The sequence below is a fragment of the Vicia villosa genome, linkage group LG6 (genome assembly GCF_029867415.1).
Source record: "Vicia villosa cultivar HV-30 ecotype Madison, WI linkage group LG6, Vvil1.0, whole genome shotgun sequence".
NCBI classification, from domain to species: Eukaryota; Viridiplantae; Streptophyta; class Magnoliopsida; order Fabales; family Fabaceae; genus Vicia; species Vicia villosa.
Window position 1 is genome coordinate 138,113,130 of NC_081185.1, and position 15,267 is coordinate 138,128,396.

Genomic DNA, 15,267 nt, shown 5'->3' on the forward strand with positions numbered 1-15,267 from the left:
ACATCGATTCAATTTCATTACAGTAGTGTTCGAGAATCTTGTAGCAGCTCATTTCATATATTGGGATTGACTAGGAAACCGCCTTGACGAGGAACTCTTTCCCAAATCTAGAAAGAAAACCTTCCTTCCATCCTTTCACTTTCTTCCAAACTTTGTTGATAACTAGGGAGAAAACTTCTTTCTTCGACCTACCAAAAACCACAGAGAGGCCTAGATAGTTTGAGTGTCTAATAACTGCTCTAAACTCCATTCGGTTAATAAACTCTTTGGTGCCATCACACACGTTTTCACCGAAGGAGACTTTAGACTTCTCAATGTTCACCACCTGCCCAAGAGCTTGTTGGAACTTTTGAAGGATTTACAGAATATGGTCAGCTTCAATGGCATTTGCATGAGCAAAAAGTAGGACTATCATCTGCAAAAAAGAGATGAGAGATGACATAACTTTCCTTTCAACTTGTACACCACAAATGGCCTTGGAGAGCTCCTCTTTTTTAGCATACTAAAAGAACGTCAGCACAGACAATAAACAAATAAGGAGAAAGGGGTTCCGGTTGACGGAGGCCTCTATCAGGATAAAAACTTATACTTGGCTGGCCATTTACGAGGAGCTGATAAGAGACATAAGAGATACACCTCTTGAGAAAATGCACGAGGTATGAGAGGATACTAACAAATTCAAGAGCACCTGTGACAAACTCCCATTCGATTCTTTCATAGGCTTTTGACATGTCCAAATTCAGAGCCATAATACCCTTTTTTGCTTTCTTTTTGCTCTTCATCTAATGGAAAGAAAATTTCTTTCTTCGACCTACCAAAAACCACAGGGAGGCCTTGATAGTTTGAGTGTCTGATAACTGCTCTAAACTCCAGTCGATTAATCAACTCTTTGGTGCCATCACACACGTTTTCAATGAAGGAGACTTTAGACTTCTCAATGTTCACCACCTGCCCAAAATCTTGTTGGTACTTTGAAAGGATTTTCAGAATATGGTCATGTTCAATAGCATTTGCATGAGCAAAAAGCAGACTATCATCTGCAAAAAAGAGATGGGAGATGAAAGAGCTTTCCTTGCAACTTGCGCACCACAAATGGCCTTGCAGAGCTCTTCCTTTTTTAGCATACTGAATTAAAGTCATCACAGACAATAAACGAATAAGGAGAAATGAGTTCTGATTGACGAAGTCCTCTTTTAGGATACAAATTTATACTTGGCTGGCCATTTACGAGGAGCATATAAGAGACATAAGAGATACACCTCTTGAGAAAATGGACCAGATCGGAGGGGAGACCACCAACTTCAAGAGCACCTGTGATAAACTCCCATTCGATGCTTGCATAGGCTTTTGACATGTCCAAATTCAGAGCCATAATACCCCTTTTTCCTTTCTTTTTGATCTTCATCAAATGGAAACATTCAATAGAAATCAGGGTATTGTCTGTGATTAATCTGCCTTTAACAAACGTATTATGCTCATCACTAAAAATGTCTGGCAGAATTTCTGTCATCCTGTTGGAAATTTATTTTGTGATTGCCTTCATGACTACATTACATATACTAATGGGTCTAAAGTCGTGAGGGGAACTTGGATTATTTTGTTTGGGAATAAGAGCAATGAATGTAATGTTAATAAGATGTAATGATAATATCATAGCGAAGATCCTTGTCACCCCTCCAGTTTACCTCTCCTATACTAGACTTCATGGCGAAGATTCTTGCTGACCCTCGGGGCAACGTCTCCTCTGTTGGAATTCATGGAGAATATCCTTGTCGCCTCATAAGGAAACACAAATAGGCTAATTAAATTCTCGCCTAAGAGACTTAATTTCTCCTCGAATGTACAAGACTTAATAATCATGCCTAAAAGGACCGAGAGATATCCAGCTAGAAAGACTTTATAACAAGTCTTGCCTGAGGGTTTGATGGAAGTCCCACCCAAGTAGGTAAAATGCCTCGCTCGGGGGACTAATAGTCTCGTCATCCGAGCTATATACAATTCTATCTAGAAGACTTAGATTCTCTAAGCTAATTAAATCCTTTCCTGGGGGACTAAGTGTCTCCTCAAGCAAGACAAAACTAAAGAGTCACACATAGGAGACGCAACATATATCCATCTTGAGAGACTTGAAAACAAGTCTTGCTTAAGGGCTTAATCCCACCCAAATAGGTGAAATGCCTCGTCTGAGGAACTGATAGTGTCGTCAGTCGGGCTACATACAATTTTGTATGGAATACTTAAATTCTATTGGCTAATCAATCTCTTGCATGAGAGATTTAATGTATCTTCGATCGAATTACACAGATAGCTAAAACCCCGCAAGAGGAAGTACCAGTTAGCAGGATACTCATATAATCTACGATTGAAAAAACACTTCGTCTTCTACCAAGTGTTAAATCTGTAAAAGGTCTTGCCTAGGGCGATGCCCTTGGGCTGTCCTAAAAGAGGCGGTGATAGAAGGTCGCCCAAATGGAGGTATCGTCTTGCCCCATAGTCTTTCCGCGCCCCTATGTGGAAAACGCGGGATATGACGTTTCTCAAATATAGAGAAAGTCAAGGTCATTAACTGACCCACGACTCCCTTAGAAATAGGGATTCAACTGTCTACTATTGATTACTTGGACGGTGATCCTTCCCAAAGAAACTCTAGGTCCTATAAACCTCTATAAATACATCTCCTCTTAAAGAGAATGGACAGACCGCGAGTGATACATATTCTCTGCACCCTAAAGAGCACATTGCTCACTACAGTCTTAACCAAGATAATTAAAACTGACCGGGGCAATAAACCAAGACACTAAAGAGTTTAAGGTTTAAAGGTCGAATCGGGGTTGGGTCGAGACTCAACCAATATTAATAAAATATATACTTATTATTATTATTACTATTATTTAAAAAAATAATACATAAAAATAATAAGATTAAATAATTTTAAATGATTTAATTATGTATATAAATTTTTTATTATTAATTATATAATAAATTTATTTTTATAAACCCTTTAAAATTTTATATGTGATTATTTGAAAATGTTTAAAACTTTTATAATAAATACTAATTATCGAAAGATAAATATGAAAATTAATACTTTTATTCAACTAATAAGAAAACAAGCACAAGCCAAAATTAAACCACGTACCGAAGAAATAAAAACTAATGGTCATATCCATAAATTAGGTCTAAAATATATTTGAAAACAAAAACTCTAATTTCATTTGAAATGACTATATCATTTTTATATTTTTTTATTTGTTACTGAGACTCTCTCTCTCTCTCTCTCTCTCTCTCTCTCTCTCTCTCTCTCTCTCTCTCTCTCTCTCTCTCTCTCTCTCTCTCTCTCTCATAGTATTTCCTCACATTAATTAACCACACCATTGTATTTTTTATTTAGAAAAATGACAACCACGATCCAACTTATGGAACAGTTCGAACCATCAATTTTTTTGGTTTCTTCCGTTTTTTATCTGGTTTTTCGTTTCTTTTCAAATTCTATAATAAGACAGTTTCTTGGACATTTTAAACAAGACATAACTCTGATTCTCGATTCAATCGATCGAACTGGCCCGTCTGATTTTCATTACCATGGTCTTAACTTAACACACGACCACCGATAAATGGTAATCATACCTTCACACTATTTAGACAATGCATACATGTGAAGTTAAAAAAAATGAACAATTTACCAAAGCAATAGAGTATAACTTCAAATACGTGCAACGTAGTATAGTAGAGATGTGATAAAATTCAATGCAATGGATAGAAACTCTCGTAATGCTTAAATATGAGGAAAGAAAGCTCTAAAAGTGCAAACCAGAATACATTATTTATTTATCTGTTTTTGCTCTCTTACATAAATAAAAATAAAAAAAGTTAAAAGAAAATACACGAGTTTACTAAAATCGAAGTGTCCAAATTTGAGTACCTGAAAAAAATCCAACATTAAATCCCTAGTAATTTTAACTTATATGGTCATAAGAAGTGTTTTAAAAACCGGTTCGGGCATCAAATCGGTGAGGGTATTGGGTCACTGGTTTATTGGTCGAACCACTGGGTCACTGGTCGAACCACATGACTAAATCAGATAACTCGGTTCAATAAACCAGTCGTTATAACAAAATTATATAGGTATAAAACATTTCAAACCGGATGATTTAGTCTCTATAAAATATAACTAGCAGTTAATTTTTTTGAAAATATCATATCATAAATAAATTTACAAGTTCATAATTTAATTTCAAATTTTAAACATATATATCACACATAATAAAATAGTACAAAATTATAAAGTAGAACTGCAAACAAACTTTAATCGCAACATAATATACTTAAATAATATATAATTAAATACTTTATAATCAAATAATTTCATTGTCTACTAAATAGAAGGAAAATTATTTAAATGTTGAGATCTCCTTCAATATCAAAACCATATGCAACAAAGTCAACCATCCAACATCTTTATTTTTATTTTTTATTTAAGTTTTTTTTTATTTCTTTTATTTTTCATTAAAATAATCATGGCGTCACTAAAATTCAATTTTTTAAAGTTCTTATACAAATTTTAATATTTAATTTTTTTAATATTTAGTTTGAAATAAATGATTGTATATTTAATATGTTTAAATTTTAAAACTTAAATTTAAGTTATTTTTGAAAATTTCACAAAGATGGGTAGGTTTTTAATTTTTTTTTTATATAACAAACTGGGCCAATATCATGTTTGGCTAAACGCCACACTAAATCCGTTATTTGATTTGTCTTTCACTTTCTAGACCCTTCCATTCCTCTCATTCTCAAATCAAATCTCAACCCCTAAACTACGAATTCCCTTCTTCCTTCTAGACCTTTCCAAGCACTCCCCCATTCTATCTTAAATCAAACCACTCTCTTCCCATCTCCCCGAAAAACACATTCCCTAAAATCCTAATCCTTATTCCTTGTAACATTGCGGCACTATTTACCACCCTCACATGGCGAAATACGGCGAGGGCGATAAACGGTGGATCGTGGAAGAAAGACCCGACGGCACCAACGTCCACAACTGGCACTGGTCCGAAACCAACTGTCTAGAATGGTCCAGAGCCTTCTTTACCAACCTCCTCTCAAATCTCGTCATCCTCAACGGCGAAGGTAACCTCTTCATCAAAACCACCGCGCTCCGCAACCTCGACGGCGAAGCCTACATCAACATCCGTAAGGGGAAGATCATCCCCGGCTACGAGGTGAATCTCACTCTTTCATGGGAAGGTGAAGCCAAAGACTCCGAAGGTAAGTCGTTGCTGAAAGTTAACGGTACTGTTGAAATCCCTTATATCTCTGATGAGAACGCGGATGAGGATCCTGATATTAGGGTTACGGTTGAAGATGAGGGACCGATTGGGAAGAGGATTAAGGATGCGATGTTTTCGAAGAAGGGGTTGATTTTGGAGAAGGTTAGGGTTTGGGTTCAGAGTATGGCGAAAGGAGGTCCGGTTAAAGAGGAGTTGGATACTAAGAAGCCGTTGCCGCAGCCACTGAAGCAAAATCAGAATAATGCTCCGGTTGCTACGGCGACAGCTGCGAAGAGTGATTCTGTTAAAAAGGAGGGTGTAGTGGAGAAAAAGAAGGAGAGTAAGAAAGGACGGAAGAATATTGTGTTGACGGAGAAGTTTAGTTGTAGGGCGAAGGATTTGTATGAGATATTGATGGATGAGAATAGGTGGAAGGGTTTTACGCAGAGTAATGCGAGGATTAGTAAAGAGGTTGGTGGTGAGATCAGTATTTTTGATGGGTCTGTTACTGGAAGTAATTTGGAGTTGCAAGAAGCTAAGTTGATTGTGCAGAGGTGGAGATTCGGGAGCTGGGCCGATGGTGTTCAATCGCAGGTATATAATTATCGTTTTGATATTGTTTTTGAAACTAGTTGAATAATGTTATAATTGAATAATGTTAGGATGCATTTGATAGAGACGAACTTGATTAGCAAAAATAAGCATATTTTGTAGTTGAACATTTTTTAATATTGATTCAACTATATATTTACTACTCGATTAGTTATGAAGCATGGTTATCGGAAACACGACACCGACACTAGCACGTCGACACTGTTAATTTTGAAACTAATTTAATAATGTTAGGGATACATTTGATAGCGACGAACTTGATTAGCATATTTTACAGCTTCATGATCATTTTTGAATATTGATAACAATAGTGTGGGAGGCGGCATGGTTGATTTAATCCTTACCCTACTATTTCCAAAGATCAAGTAGGGTTAGTTATGAAGCACGGTCACCGGAAACACAAGACTGACACTAACACGTTGAAGTAGGGTTAGTTATAAAGCACGGTCACCGGAAATACGACACTGACATTAACACGTCGATGCCGCTAATAATTTGAAAAATAAATAAATTAAACTTAATCACAAGTGTCGTGTCAGTTTTGGACACAATACTCGCACACATTTATTTCAGAGGTGACTTTCTTCGAAATTGTCATTGTATGTGGTTGAATCAATGTAGTGATAGAAAGATGGTTTGTTTTGCAGGTGAAACTTGTTTTTGAGGAACCTGAACCAGGGGTTACTGTTGTTAAGCTGACACATACTGATGTACCTGTGGAAGATAGGTGAGTGTTTTGAATATTGGTTTTGTTGAATGATTGGAGTGTTTGTTTTTTATTTTGAGTGATTTGCTGATATGGTTGGCTTTTGATGCAGGTATGGCAATGCCACTGTGGTGGAGAATACCGAAAGGGGATGGCGGGAACATATTTTCCAAAGGATACGTGCTGTTTTTGGTTTTGGAATTTGAGTCTTTTTTCACGTAGTCTGTTGTTTTGTTAGGTTGTAGGATTTATGGATTTGAATATTCATAAGGAATAACTTATGGATTCACTTTAGATATTGAGAATTGCAATGGTTACTCATATATTATCTTCAGAACTTTGGCTTCCTATGTGGAATTTAACATGTTTCTTGCCGTGTCTAGTTTTATATGAATTGTGTGCTGTTACTTGCTCTTGTAACAATCATTTTATATTTCCTGTCTTGAATGCTTCAAACCTGGGAATTAACTACAATTGACTGCACTCTATTGGCAGATGTAGGTTGTAGGATTAGATGATGTCTTTCATGTTAATTTAGTGGTGGTTCTGATTTCTTGTCTGTAACTTTCTCGATGGCAAACGTTTCCTCGAGGCATTTTAGAGGCTCATTAGTTATGTTATGTTCCGATACTTCTGTTGCAGTTGGATGTACTCTAGGCGTTTAAGAGCAGTCCAGTCCGGAAACCGTTTGGAGACTATTGCCTATTTATGAGTCATTTTCAATTGGGATCAGCCGTTTGGTTGATGATTGAGATTCAGTCAATAAATGCCGTTTGACTAGTGACTGACTACCTATCGGCTATCAGTATCACTATACAACTTATCCAGTAGGACTTCTTGACGATGATACATCTAAGTAACAAATTCTAGTTCATAGAAGTTGGTTAAAATATACCTAAGTTTGAATACTTCTCTTGACATCTTAGGAGTTAAGGTCTTTGAATCTGCTTTAAGAGACATTTCTCAATCAGCAAATCATATGATCTTGTGTATGGAGACCTATGATAGTCTGTTGATCATGATTTGGTGTCTCTAGGATGGGTATATTTTCTAATCCGGCTTTTGTTCTCTTGGATTAAGGTAAGAGCGGTTTCCTAAATTCTTAACCTAGATGAGAATAATAACCTTGAGTAAGAGCATAAATATCAGATTTGTTGCCACCGTTTCTGCACAATGTATATGTCATTTAAAATGAGGACAACTTCTCTACCCATCACAAAAAGTTGGGTAGTGTACCTCCAACCAATCACATGATTCCATCTTATTTAATATATTTAATTATTTATTAAAATACTATACATGTTTGTTGTTTTCAAAGCATTTTACAAAGGATGTAACCTTACACAATTTTTTGAGTTGGGTAGATAAGAATTCACCTTTAAAATAAGTGTCATTTCAAATAAATTTTATTTCTTAGATTCATTGAATAATTAATTATTTGGTTTATTATCTAATTGATTAAGTATATTTTGATTGGAATTTGATATATTTTTTAAAGATTTTAAAATTAAAAAAGTATATATATATATATATATATATATATATATATATATATATATATATATATATATATATATATATATATATATATATATACTTTGGTCCCTTAGATTAATTTTAGATTTCACTTTAGTCCCTTATTTAATAAATGTTACTTTTGAGTCCCTCAAATCACATTCCGTTACTCACATTAATCCCTTCTGTTAAATTTTGGCAAAATCCGTTAATTTTTGTAGACGTGGCACGCCAACTGTATTTATTTGATTGATATGGAATCATTTTAAATGATTTAGAATATTTTGTTATTTAGAATTTATTAAGAATTATTTTATATATGAAGTTACCTTCTTCTTCTCTCATCCTCAAAAATCCTAGCCGCCTCTATCTCTTCTCCATCTCTTTTTTTCTTTTATTCATCTTTCTGCAACAACAACAAGTTTCTATGGTGTTCTCCATCTCTTTATTTTCTCTTATCATATGGTTGGTTTTTTCTCAACACATGGAGTGCAAGGAATTCAACGAATCGTATTTTCATTATATTTAGATCTGGTTGGGGAAAAGAACGAAAACAGAAGAAGATGATCTATCGGAAGTGGAGTCTCCTTACAGGCCCGGTGGCTATCCTCGCTGGCGTACTGGCCACAGTCGCCGTCGCTAACTTCATCTTGGTCAAGAATGTAAATATCTTTCTCTCTTCTTTCTGACCCCTTTTGTGCTGTTAATTCTCCCCGTTTTATATTTGTTAAAAAGGATTGGTTTTTATAGATTTAAATGCTGATTCATGATCTGGGTTTTCAAGAATTTAATCAATTTCATTTAGGGATGATGGGGTCAGATTTAGAGACTTGTTTGTGTAATTTGGGTAGTTTTCATTATGCTATCTGCTACCAATTATATAGTAAAAAGATTGCTATGAATCATGTTCAATTAATTCCTTTTGATTTTTGAATGAAATTGAAAATTTGGGTTTTGTTGATGTATCCAATTTTATCATATGTTTCCATATAAGTTTTGCTTATATGTTATGGATTAATATATTTGTTTGCTTCCTAAGGATAGGGATTCCTCCTCTGAAGAATAAGGATAGCGATTCTTGTTATTCAATTCTATTCTTTTCATTTTTTGAAGGGAATTTGGTGCATTATAAGCTTTGTTGAAATCTATTGAGTCACAATTTTCTGAAAAATTCTCGAAAGCAAGAATGGCTCCATTGTGGTGTTTATGTCTTGAGAGCTTGAATATTTTCTTTAAGCTCAAGGGCCCTTTCGCCATGATCGATTCCTTGTAAAGCCTCTTGATTGATGACTTCAGAGGAAGGGAGTCCTTCGATTTGGGCCAGAGTAGTCTTTTCTTTTTCAAGTTCGGCTATTTTCTTGTTGAGTTCGACGATTTGGGATTGATAGTTAGAAATTTTGCTGTTGATCGTCTTCTCTTTATCACAGAACTTCTGTACTTTCTCTTGAAGTTCTTCGACTTTCTTAGTAGAAACAACATTGAAGTCCCATTCTCTATTCATTTCAAGAACTTTGTTCTTCGTTTGAAGATCAGTGTTCCTTCTCAAAATCAAATCTCGCTAGAGTTGGTTGAAATAGGCCTCGAAGTCGAAGAAATATTGGGCAATTGGTGCAGGAAGTGACGCCTTAATGATTTGGTCAAGCGTCTTCCGTATTTCTCCGCCAAGAGTATCTGATTCTTCGAGGACAAGTAGAAAGTCAGGTTCATGGAGATGGTCACGAAGTTGACAAATTAGAGACACAATGGGAGCCTCGATCTCGTCCTAAAGAGCCTTTGACTGAGTAGGGATTTTCTCTATAAGAGAAGTTTCCCTAAGCTTTTGTAAGCGTAACAAGGCCTCTGAAGGGTTAGTTTTCTTCAGATTTAGGATTTATGATTGATCAAGAGAGCTGTTAGAATTGTTATCTTCAATCACGGTTTTGAGTTGAGCTTGGATTTCAATTATGGGGATGCTTGTTTCGGCACTAATTATGGGGATGCTTGTTATCTTCAATCCCGATTGTTTATTCACAATAATTTTGAGAGGAGGAGGTTTCTTGGTGATCTTGTTCTTCTTTTTAGCTGGAGTTGGAGCAGGAGGTCGAGAAAATATTTCACCTTCGTCATCTTTTGGCGAAGTATTTTCTTCAGAATCATCACTTACAACTAACTAGAAAACATAGTGACATGGATATTATCAGATAAAGAATTCCTTAGGAGATGAATAAGATAAACAAAAAGGAATTACCTTTCTCGCAGTATTTGTTTTGGATTTTTTGATGATAGTGGTGGTGTTTGAGCTACTTTGATGTTTTCGACCCTGAGGAAATAAAGTAAATTAAATTTAGGACAAAAGCTAAAGATAATCATACACCAGGATAGTAGTACTTGTCTAGTTGCAGGTCCTTCGACTTCGACAGCTGGAGCGTTACCTTCAAGGCCTGAAAAGTTGAAAGTTAAGAAATTTTGTTCTTTGCATGAAGGAAAAGTCGAGATTACAAGGAACTTACTTATGTTTAGTCGGTCTTCTAAAACATCAAAGGAAGTTTTTAATTTCTTGACGAAGGAGGGGGCATCAAACAGTTGGTAGTACTGACACCACCAGTCCTCAAATTCTTTAGTCGTCAAGTAAGAGTTTTGAAGGGTAAACTTGGGAAGTTCCAGAAACTGTTTATTGTGGAACTTTAAACAGTCAACATGGTTTCGAGAGGTGAATGGTGTTCCCGACCAAAAAATGTCAGTCTCATGAGTGTATAGACTTCTGGGTAACATTTGGCTAAGGCCAAATTGTCGAGACACCAAGTTAGGTTGATAACCTGTGAACCCATAACATTTTCCAGTGGATTCGATTCGATATGACAAAAGAGTCGGAGTTAAAAATGCTGCCCAAATAGCATTCATGTGAGCATGTGATGTCAGAGTTCTGCCTAGAAAGATATCCCTAAACCAACTAGGTCCAAAACACCTATTGGAGAAAGGAGCCATGGACGAAAGGAAGACCTTACATTCTGAGAACAGTTTAATGAACTTCATGAAATTCGTCTTGTTGGATTCACATTGGGGAGTTTGCAAAGCAAGCTTGATGCGTTCGACGCGCCAGTCGTGCATAACCTCCATAATTGCTTGTGATATTGTAAAACCCAGATGTGACTCGAAAGTGACATTTAGCTAGTGTTGCAGTAGCCAGTAAGGGCCTGATAGAGAGAATTGTTTTGTAGTTTCGTGAAGGTGTTTCAGTCTTAAAGAGGCTAAGCCTAAGTTTTGATAAAGATAGGCTAACAAAAGCTTACCTAAGGAAATTTTTCGACCCTCATGTATTTGAATGGCCATGGGGATGTAAGCTTTAGCTATTTGGAGGGATCCAAGGAAAAATAGGTAATACGAAAACCAGTAGGTTAAGAAGGCCACATGCTCTTCGTCAGAGACTTCAACAGAGTTCTTAACACAGTGATCCATGATGTATTTGGTGATAGTGGCATTCCTGAAGTTGAATTCCATTTCTGTTGGAAGGGTAGGGTCGAAGATTTCCCCTAAAGGTGAGAGCCTTGTGATAGCTGCTATGTCGAAGAGTGTAGGAGTCATCATCCCGCAAGGAAAATGGAAGGTATTAGTCGAACCTTCCTAGAAGAAAAGGGAAGCAATCAACATGCTAGAATTAATTCTGTGAGCATTCCTCGACAATTGGATGGCGTCGAATATCCCTAGTTCTTCCTATCTTTGTTGTTTCTTTGCTTGAACCTTGTTGAGCCGAGCCAGATAGTCTTTGTTGCCTGGTGGTGGAGTTGAACAGAAAACCCTCATGGAAGGATCTATGAACTTTAAGTCCAGTTGACGGTTTTTTTCAAATGCCACTGGCATAGTGGAATTAAATACAGGAAATAAGTTACTAACCTTGTTAGGGTGAGTCCTGGGATCAGGATATGGCCCAAGAAAGGCTAAAAGTTTGTCTAAAATCTGATAGGGGATAAGCATTTGGTTTCTCCAAATGATGTTCTTCATATCATTAACAGGAGGTTGAGGAGCGAATGATAATCCTTTTTCTTCATCTTCTCGCGATAATATAGCGGCCAAAGAGTTCATACCGGTATTAAAAGCTGTGGACTTAGCAGCGACCATTGTTGCAGATTTGCAAGGGTTTTTGAAGCAGGAAATGGGTAAAAGCTTGGAAGAGAAAAGTTTTTGAAGAGAAAAATTGATGAAACGTAAAAGTAAAAATGAAAATAAAAGTGAAGAGTTGCTTTTATAGATGGAATCAGTTTACCTAGACTCCTGTTTGATGCGTCAACAAAGGGAAAAAGCGTGTAAAGGTAAAATCATATCAAACGCTTTAGAAATTGAAAATAGGTGATGGTGACAGTTAAGAGCCCACTAACCTAGGGATTAGGAAATAATGATTGCCTTGGAAATCTTAATATAATTATGGAGTTAAACAGTTATCACAGTAGTCGAAATCTAGTAGAATTCAAAACGCCAAATTTCTCCTTTTTCAGTATAGTCGAAATTGGCCTTTTGAGGGGGAAATTTGTTACCTTAAAGATTTCGACTAAATATTTGGATATATAAAACCTTAAAGATGTCCAAAGAAGGGAGTTAGGGAGTTGAAGTTTTTAGTATAGTCGAAAGGGATGTTTCGTCGAAGGCGGTCGGCTGTGTTTGAGTCAGAAAGTCGAAGAAGCAGTTTGTGTAAAGGAAGTCGGAGGAAAAGACTTAAAAGTTTTTGGACTTATTTCAACCATTTGACGCCACCAATCAATAGAGAATGGATAAGATAAGACAATTTTTCTCTAGGACACGTGGAAGATTAATGGACGAAGATTGCATGGTCGAGACACGTGTTGGTAGATTATTAGTCGATTGTTAGGACAATTATTATTTGAAAATCTATATAAACGAATTTGTTTATAGGATTTATGGTTCGCATTTTGACATTGACAAAAGAATACTCAATCTCTGTGCAAATTAGTGAGAAACGAGTGTAACTTTATGAAATGTACGTATGTGTACCATTTTACATTATTATGCAATGGTTTCTTTTTTAATCCTTTTCAATTTTCCTTAAATTCTGTGCATTCACATCCTTTTGAAGTTTTATCCTTTGTGCATTAAATACGAGTCAAAACTACATTTAAAGCAAACATAGCACAATTAGTTCTGAGATTCTCTAGTTGATCTCGTCTGTAACCTTTAATAAGAGACTAGCGTTGTTTACCAGAAATCTGGGTAAACAGTACCACATGGATTGAGTCATAGAGTTTGATCTCATTGCATTGCATTATATATATTATTCAAAATTCTTTCACCTATATAATAGAAAATTGAATTGATGAGATGCTCTAAGTCAATATTTATTTGTTTAAAATTCTTTCATTCTTCTTTATTTGTTTATTATGTCATGCTATAAGTCAATATTTTATTCTTTTTTATTTGTTATGTGCTAAAAACATTTGTTTAAAATTCTTCTGTGACCAATGTCATGTTACAAGTCAACTAATCATTCTTTTTTTATTTTTTGAGTGTTAAAAACATATGTTTCTTTTATTTTTTTTGGGTAAAACGTTGGCTTATTTGATTGTTTAGTTTTATTTACATGTCTTTTGTTTTTGAATGTTAAAATGTCATTACTAATCTTCAACTTCTTTTGTTTGTTTGTTTTTATTTTTATTTTCTTTCTCTTTATAATCAATTGATCACTTTGTTTTTATTTACAATCTATTGGTAATATAGTGAGAGAGTTGTAACAAACTGTTGTTCTCCAGGCGTGAGATGCGGGGAGCCGTTGGATAACTCACGTATCTTTTACAGAATAACTCCCTTGTTCTACGGATAGTTTGAATGAACCGCAATCCATTTTGGGCAATCGATTAATGTCTATTACGATCATCCTGGAACAGTAACGATGTATTTCTCAAGCTTGTTTCCCTGTTGAAGATTCGCAAGCACATTCTCAAGCTTATTCCCCCGTTGAAGATATCCATGTACATTCTTAAGCTCCTGCCCATGCTGAAGATACTCAAGATATAGTATTTTCAAGCTTTGAAGACATGGTATCACAAATAAAGTTGCATAAATTTTCTGGGACTTAACCTTGGACTCTAGAACATATGTTTAATGACGAAGACATTGGGATGATGTCATACTTGACATTCAATCTATTAGAATTAATAAAATTCTTATGAAACCAAAATCACCTCTGAAGTCAACACCTGCAATGAAACCAACTCTTATTGTGACAACAAGTGCCTACGAGTTTGGTAGTGTTAGATCATTCATTAGTGTAAAACCAAAAGTAGCTAGGCCTAGTGAATTCAAAACATCGGGAGTTGTCAAACTTGCTTCAAAGAAGCCAAGTATCAATGACCCAATAAGTTATATGTTATTAAGTCTTGTGCATTCAATAAGTGTTTAACATAAATCATGTTACTATCTCTTTTTTAAGAATAGGTGAAGAGTATGATAACAAAAAAATCCAAAAACCATTGAGGTTATAGTTTATCGAAGAAAGATTAATAGACTCACGACACTCAAAACATGTAAAATTGTGGGTCCAGGAAATATTTTGGTTGTCATATCTCAAGTTTTGTATATTTTAAATATTAATTAATGTATTTTTATTAATTACACATAAAATATTCTTGTTTTCAAACTTGTAATATGGATGTATATATTGCGTAAATTATAATTCCATATTCATATAAAGATTACTTGATACAAAATGTGTTTTATATCCCTGGAGTTTATTAGATTGATAATATGGCATATCAATCCTAACACGCAATGTCAAATCAAAAAAATTGCAATAAAATAAAATTCGTCGCCTGAGAGATTCGAACTCTCGCGGGGAAACCCCATGTACTTAGCAGGCACACGCCTTAACCACTCGGCCAAAGCGACTTCATGTTAATATTTTGAATATATATAGATTTATATAGAAATATGAATGATTGTGAAAAGTCAAGAATAAATCTAATTCATCGATGCCATTGATGACACTGAATTTTTAGAGGCCACCTCCACCAACTACAACTTGGTGGATCATAATTTATTTTCGTCATTTGCAAAGAGGTGACACTTAGAAACCAACAACTTCCATCTTCTAGTTGATGCAAAGACAATGACATTGTATTATGTTTCTTGTCGGATTCATCTTCCTATCATTTGCTGGACCACAATTGGATTGTTAGAAGT

The 15,267-nt window shown here is 35.4% G+C and overlaps 1 protein-coding gene and 1 non-coding gene across 2 annotated transcripts; one reads left to right on the plus strand and one right to left on the minus strand.

The window, feature by feature from the left end:
- The first annotated feature begins 4,747 nt into the window (after window positions 1-4,747).
- On the plus strand, window positions 4,748-6,995 carry LOC131610199 (uncharacterized). Its single transcript, XM_058882089.1, has 3 exons — window positions 4,748-5,864; window positions 6,530-6,609; window positions 6,701-6,995. The coding sequence occupies exons 1-3, from the start codon at window positions 4,971-4,973 to the stop codon at window positions 6,792-6,794; spliced, it is 1,068 nt and encodes a 355-aa protein (XP_058738072.1). The 5' UTR covers window positions 4,748-4,970; the 3' UTR covers window positions 6,795-6,995.
- A 7,896-nt stretch (window positions 6,996-14,891) lies between these two features.
- Window positions 14,892-14,973, minus strand: TRNAS-GCU (transfer RNA serine (anticodon GCU)). The gene has a single exon. It is a non-coding gene; the product is annotated as a tRNA-Ser (tRNA).
- Window positions 14,974-15,267: the final 294 nt, after the last annotated feature.